Source organism: Panthera uncia (assembly GCF_023721935.1).
Source record: "Panthera uncia isolate 11264 chromosome B3 unlocalized genomic scaffold, Puncia_PCG_1.0 HiC_scaffold_1, whole genome shotgun sequence".
Lineage (NCBI taxonomy): Eukaryota > Metazoa > Chordata > Mammalia > Carnivora > Felidae > Panthera > Panthera uncia.
In genome coordinates, this window is record NW_026057582.1 from 30,909,335 (window position 1) to 30,922,074 (window position 12,740).

At 49.0% G+C, this 12,740-nt stretch overlaps 1 protein-coding gene across 2 annotated transcripts in view; it reads right to left on the bottom strand.

Annotated features, from left to right (window-relative positions):
• The window catches only part of SMOC1 (SPARC related modular calcium binding 1), a 154,244-nt gene that overhangs the window by 75,488 nt on the left and 66,016 nt on the right, over nt 1-12,740 (bottom strand). For both annotated transcript variants that reach the window (XM_049612560.1, XM_049612559.1), the window contains exons 2-3: nt 5,714-5,879; nt 4,437-4,549 (exon numbers count right to left, since the gene is read on the bottom strand). In XM_049612560.1, the coding sequence (XP_049468517.1) occupies nt 4,437-4,549; nt 5,714-5,879 (279 nt within the window). The remainder of the gene's footprint in view (nt 1-4,436; nt 4,550-5,713; nt 5,880-12,740) is intronic.

A 12,740-nucleotide genomic window follows, 5' to 3' on the forward strand; every position in this document is an offset into this window, starting at 1 on the left:
GTTACTACTGTGTGGCTGCTGGTTGGTTATCTCTTGTCTGCTTTTCTGCTAGGATCTCCTTCCTTCTGGTGTGTAAGAATTCTTTATATATTAGCCCTTTGTCATTAAGGCTAATATATGTCATGTGTGTTTTAGTACTGGTTAAGGTTTTATGTTCAGAAATTTTAATTGGTATTTATTTTCTCAACAATAAAATGTGCTCAGAATTCCAAATTACTGACTTGTAAATGGGCGTTTGAAATATAACCAGTTGTACATGTATGGCCTTGTATACTAGCTACTTTATTATTGGTTCTCGTATCTTTTCTGCACATAAGCTCCTTGAAGGCACAAGTCGTGACATTTCTTAAACCCTCCATGCCAACCAGCACACGGTGCACAACACAGAGGAACTCCAAAATGTTTGAGATGAAAAACACCGTGTCTGGGATGTGCTTTGAAGCAATCCAGTTTGGGACGTGAGATGAAAACGAGGCAGAAATGAAACAGAATCGGCCACATGTTCATTATTGTTGAAGCTGGGTGACAGATACATGGAGTTCATTATACTATTATTTCTTTTTTGTATATTTGAAGATTTCTATAACCAAAAGGATTTTTTCTTTCTTTTTCCCTTTCTTTCTTTCTTTCTTTCTTTCTTTCTTTCTTTCTTTCTCTCTTTCTTTCTTTCTTTCTTCCTTTTTCCCCCCATTATCGATTGATCACCAGCATCACAGTGGGGACTTCTGGAATAACAATGGTGATGAAAATGAATTACATACGCATCAAGGCCACTTTTATAGCATAAAAAAGTCAAAAGCACAGGCCTTGAAATTAGGTAGCCCTGGGTACAAATCCTTTCTAGTGCAGTGACCTTGAACCAGTTATTCAACCTCTTTGAAATTTAGTTTTCTTTTATAAATAAGGGTATTAGTAACTACCTCAAAGGGTTCCAGTGAAGATTAATGGGTGTAAAACCCAGTGCCTAGCACCAAGTAACACTCAGTAGAGTAGATCATTATTACTCAGTGATGCACAAGCCTGACAAACTCCAGCCAACATTTCCTGGTGGTGCTAATCCAATCCCCTTCCACTATGGGCCGGGCTTTCAGTTCATCAGTTTGGGCATCAGACAACTGCTTGGCAGAGGACTTGGCAGAACAGATGTCAGGAATTTCGTTCCTGACGCCCAGAAGAGAAAACAGATAAGGCTGCAGGAAAGGACAAAGCACTTAACTCCCAGCCTTACTCAGCAGGTCACCAGAGAGCCTTAACTCCACATTCCGATGATGCAATCAAGAACAAGAGTGATGAAGTCCTTCCAACAGCAGGTCATTCAAAACCTTGACCAAACACTATCATCACCTGGGGAGCTTAAAATGTTTGGGGTCCCACTCCTAGCATTTGGGGGGCAGACTCGGTATCAAGGTTTTTAAAAGGCACATGTGACCTAATGTGCACCACCCTGCTGTGTTAAGTTGGGGTGGGGGCTGGGGGGCACACAAAGAGGACAGGGAAACAAGGAAGAGAACAGAGACCTCTGCGTCCCACATGAACCCCATTAAAACCAACCAACTCATGTGGTCCCAAGCTGTGTCCCATGCCAAACAAATCCAGTCCCATTAGGGTCCCCTTGCTCCCTCCATAAGCCTCAAGAGCGTGATACTGCGTTACAATTCACAGGGCCAAGATACGGTAATAACATCGTGATGTGCGCATATCAATATTCTAAAGAATATTAAAGCAGCACAGCTGGTCGCTGGATTTGGGTCTTAACAAAACAAAACAAGACAAAAGTCCAGCTAAGTGACAGCAGAGGCTGGGGGAGGGAGAAAGCATTTTGTCTCGCAGCCCTTGGGCAGCCTGTCGATGCAACTGAAGCACATTCAAAGAGGCAGCCTCATTTTGTGAAGTTGTTGCAGCGTCTTTGATCAAGGGAAAGAGCACATCCATTTCAATCACTGTAATGAGGACAGGCCGGCGGGCCGGCTGTCTGGCTGCCCGGCTGCCCACCGGGGCGAGCCAGCCTCGAGCCTGGAGACACATGGCAGTGCTTAGCGTGTCAAACAAATGAAGGGGTTCTCGACTGTCTCTCCAACCTCTGCTGAACTTCAGAGGCCCTCTCTTTTAGCAATTCTGCCCTGACTAATCTGGAAGTTCCTTTCCGGCAAACACCACCTGGCCTGCCCTGGCCTCGCCAAAAGAAAAGCTGGCCAGCAGCTGTGTGTCGCGAGGCAGAGGACACTTCAGAACCAGGAGGGCAGGGGTCAACCTTCTCATAAGCAACACACTGGGGATTACACAATCCTAGAGAAAGGGGGAAATGACGGCCATCCACTCCGCCTCCTCCCTATGACCTCTACCCCCATCCCGGCCCCAAAGTGGCAGAGGGAGGTCTGATGATCTCCCCTGCACGTGAATTCCCAGGAGTGCAGTTTCAAATACGTACGCAAATGTCACCTGCGTTCTTTTCACCAGAAGACAGAAAAAAATAAAACACTGATGAGGGGGGAGGCTCAACAAAAGGCTTCATGTTCCTTAAGGGACGTCACCCGTAACACCTCGGGGAGGCGTGAGTAGAACCAGAGTAGATATGGGAGCAATGATGACGAACGTGCAAGATGCTTAAATAGCATTTGTGTGTTCCCAGTGTCGTGCACACGGTAACATATTTAACCCTCACCCCGGCCCTATGAGGGAAGCTATAGCAACTCTCATTAAGAACGGTAGTCACCGTAGTAACATGTAATAATACGTACAGTGTAATTATTATGGTTATATAGGATAATAACGGAGATCATAATCCCCGTTGCTCACAGAAGGACACTGAAGCCCAGAGATGCTCAGTGACTCGCCTGACGTGGGGGGGTGGGCATCACACCCGGGCGGTGTGGCTCCAGGGCCCACGCTCGAACCACAGCATGAGACCGCCTCCCTGCACTCCCCACCTCAGTCTCCCTGGCAGCTGCCAGTTTAGAGGGCACCAGAACACGGAGGACCAGGAGGACATGGGCGCTAGCAGGGTCTGAGTGTGAATCCCGGCTCTGCCACTCCTTGTCCCTATAAATGGGGACACCAACACCCACCTCACAGGCCTGCGGTGAGGCTTACGTGAGAAAATGAACAAGGGCGCCTCTCACAGGGTCGGCAGCCAAGGTCTAGCGGTTCTCAATCCTGGCCAATCTAGCGGCTCTCAATCCTGGCCAAATGTGTGAACTGGCTACGAACTTTAAGAAATACGATGCCTAGGGGCGCGTGGGGTGGCTCAGTCAGTTAAGTGTCGGACTCTTGGTTTCTGCCCAGGTCATGATCTCACGTTTCGTGAGTTCAAGCCCCACGTCTGCGCTGACAGCTAGGAGCCTGCTTGAGATCCTCTCTCTCCCTCTCTCTATGTCCCTCCCCTGCTCACGTGCACACTTTCTAAATAAATAAACAAACTTAAAAAATATGATGCCCAAACCCTTCCCCAACACCCGTCCACGCTTCCCAACAAGCGTCAGTCTGAAATCAGCAAGCCCCAGGCCCAGCCCTGAAAAGAAACACAAAACCCATGAAACCAAAGGCCAGGCTACACCCTTTGCCCCCTTGATTCAGAATTACAGAGAAGCTTTGAAACCTCTGAAGCCTCTGCTTCCAGCCCTAAGGTAGTGGGACTCCCCCAAATGGGGCCCTATTCCACAAAGGGAGAAGCAGGCACCACGATCACCCCAACCATGTGGCTGACTCACCCTCGTCCAGCGAACTTCCCTACTTTCACCCTGACAACACCTTCATCCAGCTGCCTCCCACCCCCCCACCGAGACGACATCCCCCATCTAGCCTCAAAGCTTTGTAAAGGGGCATCCTATTGTCCCCATGCTGCCTGTTTGTGCCAACGTCACTATTACACAAAGCAGTAGCCAGAAGACAATGCAGGATGAGAGGTGGGACTGCCTGAAAAGAAATGTTAAAATCTGGGTGCGTGCATGTGCACACACGCGTGCACACGCTCGCACTCACACCAAGAATCGTGGGACAATGGGTACTCAGAGGGAGCACTGCTTCGTTCAAGGACTGGGGGTAGGAAGAAGGGGAGTGCAGAAGGGGTAGAAATAAACAGTGATGGGATTACCAGGGGTTGCCCATGGAAACTGGCTGGGATAAGAAAAATAATCAGTCAGCATTTGACAGAAGAGAAAAATGGAGACAGCCAGCAGGGAGCATGGGGACCAAGCAATACCAGTTTCCTGGCTCAGACTTCCATGCCCCTTTTTCAGGACCCACTGCCAGCTGGCAAAAGGTGGCATGGAGAGCCCAGGAGGGGGAATGCAGGCACCAGAAGGTAGTACCAGAAGGTGTCAAAGAGCCCTCAGCTGTTTCCCAGAAAGCAAAGGCTCTGAGGGGCCCTCCCACTCTCAAGCGCCTCCCCTTGGCCTCAGTCCAGGAAATCGGGCTGAGAGACTTGGCCAAGGCTTCACCTGGGTAAAAGAGCCATCCTCGCTGCACTCCGGGACAAACACCGCCTCCTGGGGCTTCTTGGCTTGCTCTAGGGCCTGCGCTCGCTCCAGGCGACACTTGCTCTGGCCAGCGTCTATAAGAGGAGAGGAGGAGCACATTTCATATTTCACCCGGATCCGCACTGGAGCCATGGGACAAAATGGCTGCCCAGTACTAGGAATGCTGAGAGAAAACCTCTCTGCCTGTGGGTGAGCCCACAATACCACCAACTGGATTTTCTAACAACACAAAGGCAGTGGCTAATAAGTGCTGCTCGGCCTCATCGTCCCCTTAATGTTGACCTTAGAAAAGCCAGGGAGGCATATTTATACCAGATTCTGCTTATTTTTTTCTCCCAAGTACCTTTAGCCACACCCACCTCCAACCAGGGGAAATTTTTTTTCACTGGGCTTATTAAAAAACTTGCAAGCCCAAGGGGTCTCAAAGATGTTTTATGGTTTAAGAATTGCAAGCACTTTCTTTGGAACACCAAAAGCTCTAGGGCAGCCTGCTCAGTCTTATGCCATTTCCGACAACAGCTCGACACAGCGCAGCCCAGAGCCGATTAAATCACAAACTCCAATCCCCACAGGGCCTAGGAAAGTGATATAAATTAGGGGACTGAACTGGGTGTGCAAAGAACGGCACTCAGCTTGGAGACACCACAGGGAGTGCTGGGGACTGTGGCAAAGTGGAGAACGGGCTCCCCTTTAGAGGAGGAAGCTGCTACTCAGATCTAACCATGTGTTTCCCTGTGGGAGGGAACACAGACCTAACATTACCAGGGCTTCCAATTATTTATGAGAAGTACCAAAATCCAGATTTTTATGTTGAATCTCTCAATTTTGAAATGTTGTCTCAAATGTTTTTAATATTTTTAAACACACGAGCAGCCCAAACAAAACCCATCTGTTGGCCAGCCATTTGGAATCCCTACTCAGGAGCCAACAATAACGTCTTGCCATTTTAAGCATCTCCATTTACAAAAACGAAAAATACGAATAAATGGCACCAGCCAGAGAGCAGCACGTCTCTCTAAGCCCTAGCCTGGTGGCAGTGTTGGAAGGACAGAAAAGTACTCATTCCTTCAGGTAGGCCAGTTCTCCTTCCCATGTTCCCTGGTGGGAGGGCGGAGGGTTAGTGGCAAACAAAATGAACAGATGCATTCTGAGTTTCCCATGAAACTTCAAGCACAGCACGAAGGGAGCCATGCGGCCCGGGAGCCTCGTTGCGGCTGGGCGAATGTGCCCATACTCACCTTTGCATCTACCTCGATGTACCACACCCAGGGTCGGGTCTCTGCACTTGGCTCGCTGGTACTCACACATGGACTCGTAGGACCTGCCATCGGAGGCACAGATGGGTTTGGGCTGGGTCCTGGAGCAGTGGAGGTTGCACTGCGGGTCACGGTCACTTATGAGGAACTAGGTTGGAGAAAAGTGAAAGAGTACAGAGGTTACGTTTGCAAGAAAAGCAGGGGTGAGCCCATGTCTTACAATACTGCCTCGCCTTGGGGCGCAGGTCCAGAATAAACCCAAAGTCAATAACCCCTAGAAGTGGAAGGGAACTCAGCCGCCACGAAGTCTAACCAAGGAAAGCATCTTGTGCTAAGTCATTCACAGGCAGGATCTCATTAATCCTCACAACAGCCCTATGAAATAGGAACTATTTATTTTGCAGATAAAGAAAATCAAGCCAGAAAGAGGGAACTTGTCCAACGTTACACAGCTAGAAGTGACGGATTTGAACCTAGATCGGTCAGAAGTCAAATCAAAGCTTTCGCCACCGGGATATTCAGCCTCTCCATCTTTGCATGTAGTCACATGACCCCTGTTTGGGTACTTCCCCAAATCAGCAACTCACTAGCAATCTCTGCATCCCAGCTTTGGGGAGTTTCATTGATTAGAGAGTAGTACTGAGACCCAACTCCATCCCCCTTCAACTTCTGACCATTGTTCTCTGGCAGAGGTAAGTGATTTTCTCTGAGAAAAGGATTTCCTGATTTAAAAAGATAACAATCGGATTGGGAAATACTGAGTTAAACAGGTTTCCTTGCTGCAGGACTGCTCGACATCTTTGATATATTCTTATACATTGTGATAGCAGCAAATTGTGTGCTACTCTTCCTGTTGAGCTAATTCCCTCCCTTGAATCTGGGCCAGCCTCAGTAATTTGACCAATAAAATGCTGTGGAAATGATGTTTGGGGCCTTTTGAGCAAGGTCATAGGAAGCTTTACAGTTTCCTCCCAGGCCTCTGACAACACTCACTCTGAAGGAACTAAGTACATAAGAAGCCAAAGAGCCCTGAGACTGCCATGCTATGAGGAAGCCCAAGCTAGCATGTGACAAAACCAGGTGCAGAGAGAAATGCCCAACCAACCCAGGCACAGAGATATGTGAGTGAAGAAGCTGTTAGATGAGTCCACCCCCCACTATCATCTGATTGCATAAAAATAATAAAAATAAATAAAAATAATCGCATGAGACACCCCAAGTGAGAACCACCCAGCTGATCCCAGTCAATCCATGGAACTGTAAGGGATGATAATAAACTGATGTATTAGGCCATTAGATTTTGTGGTAGCTTGTTACACAGCAATAGATAACCAGGTCAAGGGGCATGCAGAATGATGCATCTCCCATTTACCTGACCGTGAACCCTTTTTTTAGTGAATCCCTGTTAGCAAGTATAGGATACAGCTGGAAAACAGTAATTGGATCACAGAATCCGTGAGCTTCTGTTGCATAACCCATGATTAGGCTGCAGGGGCTGCATCCACTCTTATCTACCCCTAAAGAGCAGAGCTCTAAGCCCACTCAAGGCTCTTTATCAGTACAATTGACAGAATGCATATTCCACAATAATGCATGGTAAGGTCGTGAGCACACATCTGGCCACTGGTGATACTGGAGTGACTGAATAATCACACCAAACTCAGAGGATCTAGGGAGGGTGTGAATACAACCCCTGTTTCCGATGTATCTTCAGGCCCTTTGTGCAAAGCAAATAAATGAGAGTTTGACCCTTTTCCAGAACAGCAGAGGGAGTCCGCAGGCAGTACCTCTCCCTTCAAGGGAGCACCAGGAAAACATACCCCACCCCGGCCAAATTCCAGGAGAGTCCAAGCCTGTCTTCTAGGGCACGCACTGTCCCCCAAATGCGAGACCGGTTCCTCCTGCGATCCTGACCTCCTGCCTGAATGCTGGCTGGTCAGCACAGGGAGAGAACAGCTGAGGGCTGAAACCATGCAGCCCTCCTCAGGATGGACAGTGCAACTTGCCTTCCCTGCAGACCCTCTGGGCTCCCACACACACGGGTTCAACCTGAATCCTGCCCAAGCCCAAAAGGAAATGTCCTGATAGCATCTCATAGTAGAGTCTAGTGCTCTGGGAGGGAAACCAATAATATAGAGAACCATATCCAGAGGAAGCCCACTGCCTCCCAGGCTGCCACACAGAGGAGAGAGTTTGAGCTGACAGGATAGTGGAAAGGGGTAGTGCCGTCCACACCTCAACCCTGCATGAGATCCTTGGCCTCACTGCCCTCAGGTTCACCCTGTTTGAAACCCTTGAGTGGTGTCCTATTGCCCCTCAGGACCTTCACACAGTCTCACAGGCCTGGCAGAATCTGACCTTGGGGGCCTCCTCCCCGGCCTCAGCTCTTACCTCTTCGTCCTCACCTCGCCCACCGCTGGTCAGGCACACTGGCCTGCTTTCCGTTTCCCAAATGAGCTTCATTTGCTCCTACTTCCAGGCCTTTGGACACACTGTGCCTTCTCCCTTCCCTCCCACCCCTACTTCAGATTTCAGCTCACATCATCTCTTTTAGGAGGCTTTCCCTGACTCTCACAGATGAGCACGGGTCTCCTAGAATAACTTCTCACACGTCACTTTTCCTTCCCGGCACTGAATACAGTTTGTGACGATGAACTGTGTGAGTTGATTAACAATGGAATCCCCAACTCCGAATCCCGCAAAGACAAGGAGAATGTCTATTTGGCTTGTGAATACATCCCCAGCATTGAGCACAAGGCCGGGGCACTCAGGCATCTGAGGGGTGAATGTGTCCCTGTAGCAGCATCTCCCACGTGCTATTACCTCAAAAGCGACTGGTGTAATGTGACAGGTCTGGCCTTGAAGGCTCCTGCCATAACCCCAGGGGATCACTGGGCCACTCCCGCACCCCCATGCCCTGAGCTTTCCCCTCTGTGCCAACCCCACATTCTATGGTGGCTGAGGTGGTCCACAAATTCCTGCCCCAGCTCCACCTCAGAACTTAAGCTGGCTCTGAGATTGAAAGGTGGGTCTTTTCTCTCCTACCCCACCCAGGCCCGTCTGCCACTACAACTGTCTCTGCCTAAAGCGACTGTGCACCATGGAAAACTTGGACCCCAAAGGTCTAGCTGAATGAGGCAGGTTTGGGAAGCCCTGGCCACAGGCTCCTGGATGGACACAGGACACAGGTGGCTGCAACCCACAAAGCCGGTCTCAAAACATCTCTCTTCCTCCCTCTGGATGGATGGCTCTCCCAGACCCATGCCTAACCTGTCCGCAGCCTAGAAATGCAGCCAGACCTGGCTCTGTAATTCTGCCTGGTGAGCAGCCGGCACCTGGGCCGAGGGTGGGATCGGTGTCCTCACATCCAGGCTTCTCCAGGCCAACCAGTGACCCCGAGACCGTCTGAGAGCAGGCCATGGCTCTGCTGTTATCACCACCACCTCATCTGTGGACCCACGTGCTACTTACCTGCAGTGTGGCCTGCCTTTAAGACCTACTTGGTTAGGTTAATTTGCCACGGGAATCAGCAGGATCCAAGGAAAAACATGCCCTTTCTTTCTCAGGATCGGACAAGGACAGAACTATCTGTATCTCCTAAAGCCTGGGAAAACCCAGGAACTCATCCTTGGTCACAAAGGGATTTGGTAGCCAGACCTTAACTCTGAAGATCGGTAACAATAGGAACTAATAATTAGGTATCACTTCCACTGTGTTCGCTAATTTAATCTTTACAATAAGCCTATGATAGGCAGAGTAAGCTACAAACCTAATGTTACAGATGAGGAGACCAAAGCCCAGGTAACTCTTCTAAGCACAGGGTGTGAGTGTTGGAAGTGACACCCACAGCCTGGCTCGAAGCCGTGCTTCCAACTACACCAAAACCGCCCTTCTTTATTACAGGGCAAGTCTGCAAACAGAAGGTCCGCCCCTCCTGCACAACTGGATTCCCAAAGTCAAAAGCCATTTACCAAAAGCCTACTGTGTGCCAGCCACCAACCGCTAAAGACCCAGACAAGACAGGACTGCCTGGGAGAAGAGCCTCACAGGGCTCGTGTTCACCTTAAAAAGCAGGCATCGAAAGAGACAAAGTTCCTTTTCAAACCCAAGGAGATTGCCCTGTTCTCTCTTCCTCAGCTCACGGGAGAGGAGAGCTGTGGGCGTCACTGTGGCATTGAACTGCAAGCCATAAATTTGGTTTGGAAATGGCTTGCTCTGGGCCAACAGAGACGCTACGACAGCTGTGCCAGAGACAAGCTTAATGACTAGGGGAACATTCTGTCTGAAAACAGGTTAAAGAGCTTCAGAGGAAGCCCCACCCACCCCCAACACACGGAGATCCTTCCCACCTCCACAAGGGCTCCCCAAAGGTTCCATCTAGAAATTACTGGCCCCTGAGGCCAAGTAAAAAAGTTCCGAGACAGCACGGGGCCATTGCTAAAAGACTGTCTTGCCCCGTCTGTGGTGTCTCATTTTCACCTGTTTTAGGAACTGTGTGTATTTGTGGTTGTTTAAAAAAAAAAAAAAAGGCAATGAGTTCTATAAAATGGACTTTTAATAGGATGACTATGCCCTAATATGATCACCCAAACCTCCACGGCCTGAGGGGATTACTTTAGGTCCACAGACACTGTTTATTGAGCCATCCATTCATCTACTTTTGTCCTCAATAAGCCAGCACTATGAGCCCAGCACTGCATGAGGCATGGCAAACAGAACATAACCAACATAGTCCCACCCCCCAGTGAGCTTACACTTTAGGGTGGAGACAACAAGCAAGCAGACAGTGGCCATACAGCAAGGGAACAGGATGCTGCAGGGCCTCGAGAGGATTTAGTCCTAGGGACTCTGCAAGGCTAAAAGCCACACAGTCCAACAGAACTGTCTGCAATGACAAACGAGTTCTATATCTGTGCTGTCCAACACAGTGGCCACACACCACATGTGGCTATTAAGCCCTAAAATGTAGCTAATGCAACTGAGGAACTGAATTTTTAGTTGCATTTAATTTTAGTTAAATTTGCATAGCCGCGTGTGGCTAGGGGCTACCATATTCACGAGCACAGTTACAGAGGTGGAGGCGTGGGGGGAGGGGACAAAGACATTCATCCTTGCTGGAGTTTCTCCTAGTTGAGCCAAGCTAAGACTCACTGGACCATGGGAAAAACGAAGCAGATCATTTCTGCATTTTGAAACTGGACATGAAATCAGTTCATTACTTATTGGTCAACAGCAGGACTGCCTAGGAGTTCATCAATCTACCTGAGGTCACAAAGTTGGCTTTTTCCTCTCTTCTGCAGGAGTTAGGGGTTCAGGCTACAAGTGCCCAGCACCGGCCTATGGCCTGGGTCAGTTCTCTCAACACAGAGACCAAACTCAGTCTGAGTCACCCTGTTGTACCTGAACCTCTGAGCCACAGACATCTGCTGTAGGCTCAAAAGCCGCCATGGTTGAAGGAAGTTTTTGGTATTGGGTTGGGGGCTGGGGGAGGGCAAGCTGTCTCCCCAGCTAGACAAAGCCTGGACTATTTCCTTCTGGGGGGGGGGGATAGTATTTCCATAAAAATCCTCACATACATTCCCTTCCTTCTTCCTAACCAAAAGACAACAAAAACAAAACAATTATGCTAAATATGATTGCATAATACGGAAACCAAACAAAAGGGGCCAGGACAATTGTGAGTTTGCAATCATCTGCTACTCCCACCCTCTCTCTCCTTGGGGAGTGAATGATTCCAAAGCAAACACACAGCAGTTTATGTTTTGCTCACATTTGTAAAGTAGGACAAGCACTTGAAATACATATAAACAACCCATCCTTCCTAGTGGAAAAGTAAGCTACCGGCTGGGGACTGTCGTCTCCAGAGAAGAGATGGAGGTGGATGAAGTTAGTGTCAGACTAACAATCCCTTCTGTCCGAAATGCACACAGGCTCCAGCAGAGTAGAATGCAAACCCTTTTGCACTGGGAGACCACTCCAATGCCACAAGCTGTGTTAGGTTTGACTGACTTCCAAGTTTCCATGACAATACAGGGAACAACAGAGGCAGCCTAAGGTTCCATCTAGGAGGAGATGTTCGAGTCTGTAGAATATGGAATTGGTTTTGCAGTCTTCACTTCCACCTGTACCACGCTGATTTAACCAGCATCTGAAATTCTTAATCGGCATTTTTCTGGTAACACGCGTATCTCTCTACTTTTCCCAGCTATAGAAGAGGGGGCAGGAGCCATTCTAAACAGCCGGGGCAGCGCCCCAGCCACTGTGCCTAGAAATGGGAAGGCCACAATTTGGAGTAGCAAGTGGCTTTCCCCTTTATGAGATCAGAGCCAAAACTCACAGGCCAAACTCAACTGATGTGAGGTTTTCTTTAGTAAACTTCTGCATAACACGGCTCCAGCTACTCACTTTTGATATTTTTGCTTCGCTTAGCTGTTCCTGCAAAGCGAACCGTCCCCGAACTTAGTGACTTTAAATAACTGATCATTTCTCTCGAGTCCATGGCTTGGCTGGGCTCAGCTGGGAGATTCTTCTGCTCCGCGAGGTGTCAGCTGAGGTGACACATTTGGCTACCTTCAGTTGGGAGCTTGGCTGGGGCTGGAACATCCACTGTGGCTTTACTCACTGGTGCCTCCGTTGGAGCGTCTGAAAAAAACTATGGTGCTGGCTGGGCCTCTCTCTCCAGCAGGCTTTTCTCGCTTATCCATAATGACTTCCTTCAGTCCTTTACCTCCTGCCTAGATGTTTGACCCTGCCACCAAAGTTTTCTCCCCACTCAAGTTCAAATTCCATACTGCGCTGAGCTCGTCATCCCAGAGAGCAAATGTTTTCATGTTTTAAACACCACCAGTAGCTCCTTGGAGCTCTTGCTGCATTGTGCTCAGATTTCCATCAAAACCCTCAGCACACCGCATCATCATTCGTGTGTTTATATGTTTGTGAAGGACTGTGTCCTGTGTCTCTTTACATACACGGGGCCTAACACTGCCCGATCTAAAGCAGTGTTCAGTAA